The following is a 14,403-nucleotide window of genomic DNA, read 5'->3' as shown; positions in this document are numbered from 1 at the left end:
AGTTGCGGAGGTCTATTCGTGCGTAACGTGGAGGATATTTTTCTCACGAGTGCAGTCGAGTGCTGATTGAAGTATCATCTGGATGCATGAATCCAGCAACAAATAATGTTGCTTATCGCCGTTGCAATAAAAACGCGGCGCGAGTGTATACGTATGTTCGTCGCTTACTCGGTGTCAGTCGCGCGGACGCGCACGAAGTGTTCTCGTGAGCAAGCCGTGCGATAGGGAATTATATATCTCGAAGGACGAGATTATCTCGCTCATTGTTGAATGGAATGTCGAATCTGTAGGAAGTGGCGGTGCGTCAAATGATTGTGCGCGCGTGCGCGTAGGATTGTTCAAACACGCGATAATTCGTTGAGGTGTTGCTAACTATCGGTTAACTGTCATTATGTCGCTCATGATACCGTCCTTGACGGGAGTGTGTGCTCGGAGAATAAGCAGACAGGTAGGATTATAATTTACCGGAGCTTTCATAGACTAATCTTTAAATTTTATTAATACAATACGAATGTATCGTATATCGTCGGCCTAATTAGAAAACCTCCTAACTCACAAAATTACAAACTTTACAGGAAAGCCAAAAAACTGAAAACTCTCGTGAGACTATCGAATCTTACCATAAACATCTCAATTTTGTCAAAAATTGGAGTCAGGTTTTCTAATTAGGCCGACGATATTATAATTTACTATAAAAGTAATGTTTACCATATTTGCCACAATTTTATATGTCACAATAATTTATATAGAAGTTTATACATTAGAATTATTTTTAGATATTTACACATTACAATTATAATTCATGCAATGAATTATCACGAGTCTCTGCAGTTATTGTTATGCAAAATGCTCTGTTTCTCCGTGTAGCTCTTAGCGCACAAGTCTCTGACCGTAAAGCAAGTGGTGCGAAATTTAGATGTACACGAGCACGTCGCGTACACCCTACTGAAGGAGGCCGGCGTTCCTACCCCACCTTTCGGGGTAGCGAAGACACCTGACGAGGTCGCTAAGCTGGCGAAAAATCTCGGGACCAAGGACCTTGTGTTGAAGGCGCAAGTTCTGGCCGGCGGTAGAGGAAAGGGGCATTTTAAGGGTAGCGATGTCGGTGGCGTTGTAATGTGCGACACGTGAGTAAGCGGATCAGGAAAATCGCAGCAAAAAAAATATATAAATAGAGTAATGATGACTTTTTCCATTGCAGGCCGGAGCAGGCAAGAGAATTAGCGAAGAGTATGATTGGCAAGGTGTTGGTAACTAAACAAACGGGCCCGGACGGGAAGATCTGCAATTCCGTGATGGTAACAACGCGCATGTTTCCGCGTGAGGAATATTACATGGCGGTAATGTTGGAGCAAGCCTTCGACGTGCGTAAAGATCATTAAATGAATGACTAATATTATTACATAACTTTATCATGTACTTTTACTCACTATGTTTAAGCATTACATAATTATATATTTTTTCCATTTTTTATTAATTTAATTAATTATTAATTAAATTGTATATAAATTAATTAAATAATTGTATATTGCTTTATTCAATTAATTATTCCTACTGTTTACTTGACGTGTATGATGACAAAATTTAATAATGAAATGATTCGACTAATTTGTCATCAATTCCTTGTACAAGGGACCCGTGATAATCGTTTCTAAGCACGGGGGTGTGAACATCGAGGAGATCGCCGCTGAGAATCCCGATGCCATCGGATACATCCCAGTCGACGTGAAGAAAGGTTTAACGTCCGAACAAGCGAAGGACGTGGCCGACAAGCTAGGACTCACGGGCAGTGCCAAAGAAATCGCATCGATAGTTGCCTGCAATCTTTACGAGTTGTTTATGGAGAAGGACGCTCTGCTGCTCGAGATTAATCCGTTCGCCCAAGACGTTTGCGGCGAATGTAAGTCAGAAGGAGGAGGCATATCATTCTTTTAATTATGTAACAATTATTTAAATTGATTAAATTTTATAGTTGGAATGTAAAACTATAATTTAGTCAATTTAATTAATTTATTAATTAGTTTATAAATTAATTTAATTAATTTGTAATTATTAAATCAAGTTTTTTAAATTCATTTTTAATTCTTTTAATTTTTAATTTTAATTCTTTTTGGATATTAATGATTAAAGCGACGCATCGCTTGGCTGTCACAGATTACGCTCTGGATTGCAAGTGCAAGTTCGATGATAGTGCCGAGTATCGGCAGAAGGAATTGTTCGCGTTGAAGGACCTAACGCAGATGGATCCGAAGGAGGTCGAGGCTGACAAGTACAACTTGAATTACATAGCTTTGGACGGGAACATCGGTTGTATGGTTAACGGAGCCGGCTTGGCCATGGCCACCATGGACATCATAAAGCTCTACGGTGGTGTGCCAGCAAATTTCTTGGACGTCGGAGGCACCGCCACAGTCGAGACTGTGACGGAAGGTTTCAAGATACTGTCTTCGGACCCGAAAGTAACTTTCAATGGTATTAAATTGATGGAAAGGTAACGCGATTGATTGACGTGAATTGTTCTTCAGGTAGAAGCTATTTTTGTGAACATATTCGGTGGCATAATGAGATGCGACATAATCGCGCAGGGTATCATTGACGCTTCCAAACAATTGAAACTGAATATACCTGTAATCGTGCGGTTACAGGTAATTATTTTCAACGATTGTATCATTTATGCGCGTGTTATATCATTAAATTATATTTTCTTATATTTTATAGTAATTATATTTATTTAAATATAATTTTATATTTATTAAAATAATAATTTCTATGTCCTTTTTTTCTAATTTTTAATCCTTTCTGCTAATTTATTTGTTCTTCTAGGGTACTAATGTGAATAAAGCTAAACAAATGATATTAGATGCTAAGCTAAAGGTATTTTCCGTGGACGAGTTTGCGAAAGCAGCCGAGACATCAGTTAAGTTGGCGTTGATGATGAATCTTGCGAAATCTTTGGATTTGGATATCGCTTATACTGCCAAATCACCAGTCACATGAAAATCGAAGAGGAAAGATTCTGTGGAAAGGAATGATTTTAAAACTGTTTTAAAACATTTTATGAAAACTTTACAATTACGTGTCTACAAAATATATTTTTTCGTACATAAAATATGTTTATCTCTTTTGTAAAACTCTATCTATTTGTTATTTATTTTAGTTTTATCGAAGACACTTTATATTTAGAAGATTTATATATTTATGGATTATTGATTAATGGCACACACAAAAAGTGTTTGAAAAATTAAAAAAATGCTTTGCTAGAATTTGATGACTATACTATTTAATTTTTAATTAAAAAACAAATGCTAATATTTAAAATTTATGATATGAATTTATTATGCATGTTCAACCGTAAGACTTATTACACGATTAAAGAAACTTTATTAAACAAAACTATAATACAGCATTAAAAAGTAATATATATATAGGATGATATAATATATAAATTAAATTTTGCAATTAAATAAAATTTTCATCCATAACAAGACAAAATCATTTCCATACATTCAAAACACGTGCGTAATTCTCCCTGCGGCGCTGCGGTCGCCTCGGCAGCCATCGGAACTACGTCGCCACGCGTGTCGCGTACCGTCGCGGTCGATCCTGCATCGCGCAGCGCGTAAAACCGCGTTGCGCGAGGAAACGTCAAGCGAAGTGGGGGCGAGGTGCACGAGGACGAGGCACGGCAGGCACTTTGGCAGTCCACGGCCGTCGTTCAGGCAAAGATGGCTTCCATGTTTTCGCGGGCGTTCTTACTCGCAGAGGGTCTCGGCCGATTCAACGGCTCCAAGGTACGTCAGGCCGCCGAGTTTCTCGCGCGAAGGTCAATTCCGCGCCTCGAGAGCGCGAGGTGCCTCTCGACGATCGCGCGGGTGACGAATCGGCCGCGCGAGAGAAAGAGAGAAAGACCGCGAGAGCGAAAGAGAGAGAAACGACACTGCGAAAAGGTGCGCGAGCGGGCGGGGAAGGGTGGGGAGGGGCGGGGAAGGGTGGGGAGGGGCGGGCGCCATATTAAATGTGCTGTGGTCTGCTAAATCGAGCGCCAGGGTCGCGAGCGATTCGAAGCCAAGTCTCGTCGCGGCCGCGACGAGAAATGAGTTTTCCGTGGAAAAAACGCCGTGACAGTTACGCAACCGCGTGGGAGAGCCCTTCGCATGCCATTCCCTCGGCGATCGTCGCGTCCGCTCGCGCGGCTCTCATTGCGTTTAATCGCAATTTATTATAAGCGCCGGCGAGCGCGCGCGCGCGAAGGGGACACTTGTCAAACGATCGAGCCGCATCACCCGGCCGAGCAATCGAACGATCATCGTTCTATTTTGGGAAATTATGATTTGAATCTGCGAGAAAAAAGAATTGACGATCGGGCGAGCGAGCGAGATCTCGGCTGCGATTCGCTCTCCCGAGCGGAATTTGCACTCTTGGCAGCGTTCACGCGTGTCCTTGAAATCAGCGGGAGCTTTCGGTGTATCGGAGCGCACTGCGCACGTGCTCCAGTTGTCAAAAGTGCATGGCGCGGTGATGGGGCAATGCTCTGACGACATAATGCGAATTTTTTAAGTCAGAATTTTATTGAAATGTGCATTCGTGAGGTTGCATTTGGGAATACGTGAAATGTAAGGAACGAGATTTATTTTAATGATTATTATTTGTAACCCTTGCGGTCGTATTAATTTTATACACAGCTGCCATGCTGGTCGGAATTAATTTTTATTGAACACTAATTTTCAACGAACACTAATAATATAAACTTTATTATACGCTATCCCGTTTTTAAAAAAACGGTTTGTAGTTTTTGCATTTATTTACTTAATCTGGCTGAGAGTAGACATACGACTGCAAAGGGTTAATAAAGATTAATATTTTTGTTAATTAATTGTTGTTCATTAATAAATTAAAGTTCTGAATATTAATTAACAAAGAATATTAATGTATTTAAATTATTTAAATTAAAATAACTTTTTATTTTATTATATTATATTACAGAATTTTTATTTATTTTAATTGAAATAATCTGTACACTTTTATTTATTTGCTTATTCAGTAAGTCTTTAATACATATAATTCAATATTTTTTATTAAATTATTTAGAATTAGATAATTTATTCTTTTGTTTTTAAATTACCAGCTCTACAATTTCCTTGTTGAAGAATCGGCTCCAAACTCGTAAAGGAATCCGTCGTTCGGAACACAATGCAGCGTACTACGCTAAACTGCATACCACAGCACATAAAATATCATTGTGCAATCTGACTGCGTTGCTCATTGCCACCAGCTGGCCTTCAAGTATAGATTTATATTTAAACATTACACGCGTCTTTTCTATTGACATACATCCGCGTGTACTTTAGCCCACGCATCTTATCTTGTCTTCGATATCACAACATGCTGCGTCGATCATTCGTAGTGATTCCTATTTTTTCTCCATTCCGATCAACGTACAAGCCAATGTACACTTTGCCACATGATTTGTCAGCAATCGATGACGCTGCATCGATATTACGCACAATCCGGAGAAACTCGAGAAACGTTATCAGTAAATCCACTATATCACGTTTTTTTCTCCCTTGCAGATACTGGGATGCAAGACCAGCTTGGTGAAACAGCCGGCCAGGAATTTGAACGTGCACGAGCACATCAGCTACAGCCTGCTGAATGAGGCTGACGTACCCACCCCGAAATTCGGCGTCGCCAAGACTGCCGATGAGGCGGCGAAACTCGCCGCTGACCTCAAGACGAAGGACATCGTTCTGAAGGCTCAGGTTCTCGCCGGCGGCAGAGGCAAGGGCCACTTCAAGGGAACGAGCGTCAGCGGGGTGAAGATGTGTGAAACGTAATTACGACATGTAGATAAACAAGCGAGGGGTATTTAATGTTGACGAGAGGAAACGAGGGGCTCTGAGGCTTCCAAGGGAACGGACGTATAAATATTTGTGGCTATGAATGAATGACGAAAATGTTTCGAAAGAAATTCCTGTCTGTCTAGAAATGAATGATCTGTGTCTGCAAAATCAGTCAAACACTGTTACATTCATTGGCATTGTTTACAGTCCGGAGGAGGCGAAAGCGCTGGCGGGTCAAATGCTGGGCAAGTTACTGATTACTAAACAGACTGGCGAGGGTGGGAGGATATGCAACGCCGTGATGGTCACGCAGCGCATGTTTCCGCGCAAAGAATACTACCTTGCAGTCATGATGGAAAGAGCCTTTGGTGTAAGTTCCATGGCGAGGAGGAGCACGAAGCCTGACTTAACACATTGCGTATAACAAGAGTTAGATTTTTTTAAGTTTTGAGAATTTCCAGGCATTTTTTACCCTGCATGTAAAAATGCTGCTTCATGCATACATTTGTTTCAAAATTAGTTTTTCTGCTTAATTTTTAATGCAGGGTCTGAAAATTATTGTTAATAATTTTAAGAGTAGATTTTATGGAACATTTTAAGACAGAAATTCTAACACGAAAATGTCGCGCAAGGTTTTTAAATGAGAAATAATTAAAGTTTATTGGCAGAGCTGAAATTTCGCACGATCAGATATGAAAATGACATACATGTAGTTGGTTATTTTCAATTTTAAATTACGCGCGTTTAATATTTAATTATGCATTTGTGCATATGCAATGTGTAAAAAACAGTCTCATGAAATTGTTAATATGAAATTATCGTACAAATGCGCATTAATAATTTAAAATCGCGAACGAAGTTCTGTTCACGGAAGCACCTATGCTGTACGATGTTCCGACATATCCGTGCGCGTAAAGTTTCAGCTCTGTTATTAGTAAACTTTAATCGTTTGACCATTTGAAAATTATTATAGCTTCGTGTGACATTTTTGTATCAAAATTTTTATCTAACATTCTTACAATTGTAGAATGTGCTATAAGAATGTTCTATAGAATCTGTTCTTAAAATTGTTACCGGTGATTTTGGGACACCCTATATATTATGATGAAACTTGTGCAAATATTAGATGATGTCATAACGTTAAAACGAACATATTCATCAACCGTCTATATTTGGCTGTGAAAATACAGACATGTCGTTTCTCGTACACAATGTGTTAATATATAGATGTGATATAGATATACATATACATATAATCAAATTTAATACATAGACATATATTTAGTATATAATTAATATACGATGATTTAATGAGATTAAAGGAACTGAGATATAATTTATTGGAAAATGTACGTTGTTGCATAACTCGTGCAAATGTTATCTTAATACATGTCACAGTTTTTTCTCAGTACAATTTTAATGACCAATTAACGAGAGTGTCTTGCACTGTATAACTTAAGATATATGACTTTGCATGAAGCAAAGAACTTTCATAACTCTTGATTTCAGGGTCCAGTCATAATAGCTTCCAGCCAAGGTGGTGTAAATATCGAAGAAGTGGCCGCCACGAATCCTACCGCTATCATGTACGAACCTATCGACATCGATAAGGGAATTACGAAGGAACAGGCTGAACGCATAGTTAACAAGCTTGGCCTCGATAACGTGAAAGATTACATCTCCAACATAATTATGAATCTTTATAAAATGTTCCTCAAGAAGGACGCTCTGCTTTTGGAAGTCAATCCTCTCGCGGAGGACATCAACGGAAATTGTAAGTTTTATTTCCATGATTCAGAAAAATGCTTTATAAAGAAGAATGCTTTATAGTAAATTTTTATGTGAAAACGAAGATTAAAATTCATGATACCAAATCGAAATAAAATTGAGAATTAAAGAAAGTGTTAACCGAGCAGAAGTAGATTTAGAAAGCTAAAGCTTGAAAATTAAGGCTAACATATGATATTTAAATGCTTAATTCAAGTTTATATGCAATTTCGTAGATTTTGCTCTGGATTGCAAGTGCCGGTTCGACGACAACGCCGAGTTTAGGCAGAAGGAACTGTTTAGTCTGAGAGATTGGTCTCAGGAGGATTCCAAGGAGGTCGAAGCTGCAAAGTTCGATCTCAATTACATCGCGCTTGATGGCAACATAGGTTGCATGGTGAACGGTGCTGGTTTAGCCATGGCCACGATGGACATTATAAAGTTGCACGGCGGTGAACCAGCGAATTTCCTCGATGTCGGTGGCGGTGCATCGGCCTCCGCGGTGAAAGAAGCATTTAAGATCATCACTTCTGATTCACGAGTAAGGCGAATAATGTTATCTCTAATTTGTAATTTAATGACGCTGATTATTCGTATAATTACGCGAGTTTAATCAATTTCCTTTCAGTAAATTCACTTTACTTCGATTTACACGTGCTTATTGCTTTCTGCGCAGGTCCACGCCCTCTTAGTTAACATTTTCGGTGGCATCATGCGATGCGACGTAATAGCGGAAGGCATCATCGCCGCGACTAAGGAGCTTAGCTTAAAAATCCCCGTTGTTGTTAGATTACAGGTACAGTACACGCCATTTCGCAAAAGTTACGTTTTATGATTGACTGAAATTACACAGAGATGTACTTTGCATTTTCAGGGTACGAACGTAGACGAGGCCAAGGCTCTGATCGCCAATGCGGGCTTGAAAATCGTGCCGATCGACGACCTGGACGAGGCTGCCAGGGTTGCGGTAAAGCTGTCGACTATCGTCAAATTGGCGCAATCAGAAAATCTCAGTGTGAATTTCGAGATACCGGCGATCTCATAGGTAGCGAAGAAATTATAAATATAATTAATATCATAACATTATTAAGCGAACATTGTCTCTCGAGAATATGTACTCAATGCCGCTAAAGAGAGAGTTTCCAAGAACTCGCGTCCGTGAAAGTAATAACCGCAGTAATAACTCCGTATGTGTGTAATAACGTGCTCTCGCCGAAGAGCGATATGTCTTTTGAATTTTCGTGTCTTTGCGTAGCAAATGAGTGGAAAACGGCGACACCGGGCAGGGTTGAAAAGATGAACGCGTTGCGTTACGCGGTAATACCGACACTTTTTCTCCTCGACAGAGACGCAAACGCGTCTTCCGACAAAAAGTTGCGCGCGGTTGCTCGCAGACGTAATCCGTCGCACGTGTTACTGAAGCGCTCTGCGACTCGGTATTAAGTTGTGTAACTTACTAAAACCACCATACACAGGCGTGTGTTTTGTACAGAAAGATCACGAAAGATGTCGGCGTGACAAGTACATGTGTAATTCTTTCATGGCGCGAGAGAACGATGGAATGAAAGTAAAAGGCCTGTAACATATATGCATGTAGCGATAACATACACGTACATAAATTATTTTCCATAATTTTAGTCTGTTTTAAACTTAAGTTCCTCCTCGACGGACGATCGAATCTTGCGTGCGAACTTGAATAGCTTGGCGGTGCTCGAGCTCGAGCAGCCTTAGCAGCGCTGCCAGAGAGAATTTTACTAATATCACGCGAACGATCGCCAAGCAAATATACTATGCGTTCGAGTGTTAATTACTGTTATTCGTTAAATTGTTTACACCAAAGTAATTGACGATAATGCTGTGTTAGGTACGAAGTACGAGCGTTGTAAGAGAATTTCTGTAAATATGGGGCTTGCCATCAGTTAGCAAAAGTCCGCAAAATGCGGTTTACAATCCTCTCTCTCTCTCTAAAGAAAATCTTCTGTACTCACTGAGATTTAATTAAGCAATGCCAAGTCCTCGTGCGCGTCCAATATGAATAATAAAATCATGGAATTAGCATTGACTGCGGTTGAATCTCTTGCACCATCTTAGATTTACATGCTTCAAGCATTCCGCGCGTTAAACATGGCACCAGATTTTTAATGCGATTTAGGATGAATCAAATTTCGCGGCGACCTTCCTGAAATCACTCGCGAGTGTGAGTGATTTCGGCGTCTAATGTGACTGCTCTGAACTCGGGACGTTCCCAATTCAGTAATGATCCTCCAGCAAGGGAATCATCGTCTCTGAAGTTGTTTCTGCGACTTTAAGAGAGAAACTCTTTGAAAGGACTTTGGAAGAAGGAAACTTGACAAGCTTGCGCGAACGTCAGGAAGGTGGTGACGACGAGGGCGGTTAAAGCGTCTACGAGAGCTAGGCTAGCCAGAGCTGGAGCAGAGTATCTCTGACGGATCTGTATCGACTTGAACTGCACCGTGCGAATGTCGTACACTGTTTGCTTTACAGGTTTTACAGGTTTTGGCAGGAGGACACTTGGAAGTCCGTCGAGAAATATGTCTGCTGGTACAGGCAGTCGCAACAAAGGTATCACATCTCGATTTGACAGAGAAATTATCTGGAAGGTAAAAGTGATGAGAATATTGCTGCCGAACAGTGGCGGAGCTCGGTTTAATGACGCCTCCCCTCTATTTAAAACATCGCGCCTCCTTTGCGCCCTTAAGGGGGGAACCTGCTTTAGAACGTTGAAAATAAGGTATAATTTTACGAATTTTTTTTTGGAGAAACTATACAGCGGATCATTATAAAACTTTGATGCATTTATTAGTACATGTTTAAAGATAAAAAAAATTATTTTTTGATTTGAATATATCGCCTGTAGAGGTCGTCCTGGAGAAATCTTAGTGCAGCCGCGTCGCCGGCATTGCAAATTGGTGAGCATTCTCCTGCCTCCAAATTTCGTCTAAACTGAAAAATTGAAATGTGTTCTCGTTATTTATGAATTCCCATCGTCGATGAACCAAAGAGAGAAGAAAAAAGTTGAAAAGTGCCAAAATGGTGGAGCTTAGAACACAAAAGTACGATTTTTAGGCAAAGTTGTTGAACTTTTTCATGCAAAAGTAATTGTTTAACTTAATGTTTTTATGAATATTAAAGGTTCATCGACGATGGGAATTCATAAATAACGAGAAAATATTTCAATTTTTTAGTTTGGATGAAATTTGGAGGCAGGAGAATGCTCGCCAATTTACAATGCCGGCTGCACTAAGATGCCTCCAGGACGACCTCTACAGGAGATATATTCAAATCAAAAAATAATTTTTTTTATCTTTAAACATGTACTAATAAATGCATCAAAGTTTTATAATGATCCGCTGTATAGTTTCTCCAAAAACAATTCGTAAAATATACCTTATTTTCAGCGTTCTAAAGCAGGCTCCCCCCTTAAGTCCTTCCCCAAACACCTTCTGCGCCCGCCCCCCCCCCCCGCAGTCGCGGGGGCTGCGAGTCCGTATTTCCCCCCCTTGCTGCTGAATAAAGTTCATTCTTACAAGTAACACTACCCAAGTGCCACTCGTCGATTTTCTTGGAACTTTGCACACGCGTAGTATAATAGTAGTTTGACGATATTTCAAACGACGGAAACAAACAAATCAAGTTAACGAAATTTTAAGCAATTTAATCTGCCGAAGACAGGTTTATGAAATTTGAAATTTTGTCAAACTACTATTAACATTGTAAACAGTCACCTCGAAAACCACCACAAAAATGGTCTTTGAAACCAGAGAGAAGCCTGAGAGCGGTCACGCTCGCGTTTTAACTGTAACGCCTCAAACGTGGACATATGCGTTCCACTTGACGCTCCCAACGCTCGCGGCGTCATTCTATCTTTATTCAATATTCAGTGAGCAATAAAGACAGAATCACTTCAATCACTTCAATGTCCACGTTTGAGGCGTTACAGTTAAAACGCGAGCGTGACCGCTCTCACGCTTCTCTCTGTTGAAACTAATTTAAAACAATTGGAATTTGGGTCCGCCATTTTGAATGCACCATATTGAATTTGCCATTTTTCATCCTCCACCTCTAGATTGATATAACTGTTACCACAATCGTAATCACGGGTCTAAAACACTTCTTCGAAACTGACTTTGCATAAAATTTTTGAAAATTCTGCGATTTCGGTCCGCGATTTTGAATCTGCCATTCCGAATCTCGTAAAATTAATACCAAACATTCAGACAATGAAATCATAATAGAGTAATGTCGTAAAAGCTGTAAGAGAATAACGCTCAGGAGTCGCGTTAGTTACCATTGTGCTATAGAATGTTAAATTTTCGAATGCGTTTTCTAACCTTAAAATGCGTTGTTAGCACAAATAAAAAGGCACGTGTCTAATGTTTTTCGATGTACTACGTGTGTGCAAAGTTTCAAGAAAATCGGCGAGTGGCACTTGGGTAGTGTTACTTGTTAGTGACAGGCTGCCCAGATAGCCAAAATAGCCATCTGCAAAAACCAGATTTTACGTAGTACCCGCTACAGACTCTGTCGGCAGCTTGCTAGCAGAAATACAACGGGTTTTGATGGCAGAATATAATGATAGACTGACGGCAGAGCTACTTAGTGATAAAAATGGAATGTTCATAAAATTTTAACAAGCTGCTAAGTTAAACAAATGATTACATTGGAATTCAGATGAAAAATTATATATGTATTGGGTTGTTCGGAAAGTTATTTCGTTTTTGCAAGGAAAAATGAAAGGCGGTTTTTTCATATTTAGAATAAATTTTATTCAGTGATGTATTGGCCATTTTGTTCCACTACCTTTCGCCATCTTTCTGGCAACTTTAAGATTCCACGCTCATAGAAGTCCTTCTCCTTATTGACAAAAAATTGAAGCAAGTGATTTTTGACGCCTTCATTTGAATCGAAGTTTACATTGTTCAAAGAATTTTGTAGAGACCGGAACAAATGGTAATCGGATGGTGCCAGATCAGGAGAGTATGGTGAGTGTGGTAGCACATCCCATCCAAGCTGTAAAAGCTTCTGGCGAGTGACCAAACTTGTGTGTGGTCTGGCATTGTCGTGATGGAATACGACACCTTTCCTATTCGCCAATTCTGGTCGCTTCTGCTTGATGGCAGCATCCAATTCATCCAGCTGACGACAATACACTTTCGAATCAATCGTCTGGTTGCTTGGTAGTAGCTCGAAAAATACGATTCCCTTCCAATCCCACCATACAGAAAGCATGATCTTCTTTTGATGAATATCTGCCTTGGATGTCGATTGAGCAGGTTCATCTTGCCTGGACCATGATCGTTTTCGCTTAACATTGTTGTAAACAATCCATTTTTCATCTCCAGTTATGATTCGCTTCAAAAATGGTTCATTTTCTTCACGTTTCAACAATGAATCGCAGATGGTAATGCGTCGAATCAAGTCAATTTCCTTTAAATTGTGTGGAACCCAAATATCGAGCTTTGAAACGAATCCAAGGCGTTTCAAATAATCGTAAACGGTCGAATTCGATAAATTTAACTTTTCAGCAATTTCGTGTGTTGTTATGCGACGATTTGCATCCACCGGAGCCTTTATTTTTTCGTCATCAGCTTTAATTGGCCGACCTGAACGTGGTGCATCTTTCAAATCGAAATTTCCAGTACGAAATTTCGAAAACCAATTCTGATACTGACGTTCACTCAATACATCTTCTCCGTACATGGTACACAATTTTTTTCTCGCTCGCACTGCATTTTTACCCTTTCGGTAGTAAAAAAGCAAAATATTACGATAATGCTCACTTTGATTTTCCATGTTTGATGTGATGCCAAAAAAAATTACTTGACAGATCGCAACACAATAAGATACTAAATGACGTCTGAAATGTCAGTTGTCAAAATATAAAACGAATTTGCCGCTTAGAGTAAGGTTAAGTATCGAGGAACGCGATTAACGACATCTCTTTGTGAAAAACGAAATTACTTTCCGAACAACCCAATATATAAATAAAATATAATGTGCAAGAACCCAGCAAACACAAAGTAACAGTAATATATATATACATGTTAGTTATAATTTCCCACTCAACAATGTAATTGTTACATAACATGTATGTTATGTTGTATTTATATTAATGAGTGGGAAATTATAACTAAAATGTATATTACTGTTACTTTGTGTTTGCTGGGAAGTAATATTCTTGTTCGTTGAAATTCGTATTAAATTTTAATTAAATGTTAATTTATTATAATTATTATAATTATTTCATCATGACTTGGTTAAATATCAAGTTCAATATCAAAGTCGGCATTACTGTACTTAACAGCATAAAATAATAATATATATTCTGATATTTAAAACTATAGTAATTCTAGATTCTTCTGAGTTAATTCAAATGCAGATAAAAATACCTGCTACAAACTGCTGGTATTTATCAGTCAATACGTACCACGGCTCTCTTCAAGTAATGTTATAGATCTTTTTTAAGATATATCAGACGCTGCTGACTTCAACGGAGAAGTGAACTTTACGAATGCACATAGCGGAATGAAATGCATGAAATTCTGCCGTTAAAGAAAAGGTGATATACGCATGCGTGAGTTTTGACCAAGATATTATTTTACGAATATTTTTCCATGGAAAATAAACACATGGCGAATTTCCTTCCCCCATTATATTGATCACTTAATCGCCGCTCTTCTCGGAAGTAGGTGACAAAGTATGTATCGATCGCTATTATGTGCTATCTTATACTCCGTTTATATTATTAAACAATTTGCATGACAACTTACTGTGG

General features: G+C 39.2%; 1 protein-coding gene across 1 annotated transcript; it reads left to right on the top strand.

Moving 5' to 3' along the window:
* The first annotated feature begins 111 nt into the window (after window positions 1-111).
* LOC105278066 lies at window positions 112-9,669 on the top strand. The gene is made up of 14 exons (XM_020031211.2): window positions 112-448; window positions 868-1,127; window positions 1,202-1,364; window positions 1,633-1,900; window positions 2,155-2,459; window positions 2,526-2,645; window positions 2,824-2,994; window positions 3,624-3,791; window positions 5,571-5,830; window positions 6,048-6,210; window positions 7,350-7,614; window positions 7,844-8,148; window positions 8,284-8,403; window positions 8,482-9,669. Exons 1-14 carry the CDS (start codon window positions 392-394, stop codon window positions 8,650-8,652), a joined length of 2,796 nt encoding a protein of 931 aa, XP_019886770.2. The 5' UTR covers window positions 112-391; the 3' UTR covers window positions 8,653-9,669.
* The last annotated feature ends 4,734 nt before the right edge of the window (window positions 9,670-14,403 follow it).

This window comes from Ooceraea biroi, chromosome 1 (assembly GCF_003672135.1).
Source record: "Ooceraea biroi isolate clonal line C1 chromosome 1, Obir_v5.4, whole genome shotgun sequence".
Lineage (NCBI taxonomy): Eukaryota > Metazoa > Arthropoda > Insecta > Hymenoptera > Formicidae > Ooceraea > Ooceraea biroi.
The sequence above is the reverse complement of the archived record's forward strand: the minus strand, read 5'-3'. Positions and strand labels throughout refer to the sequence as shown.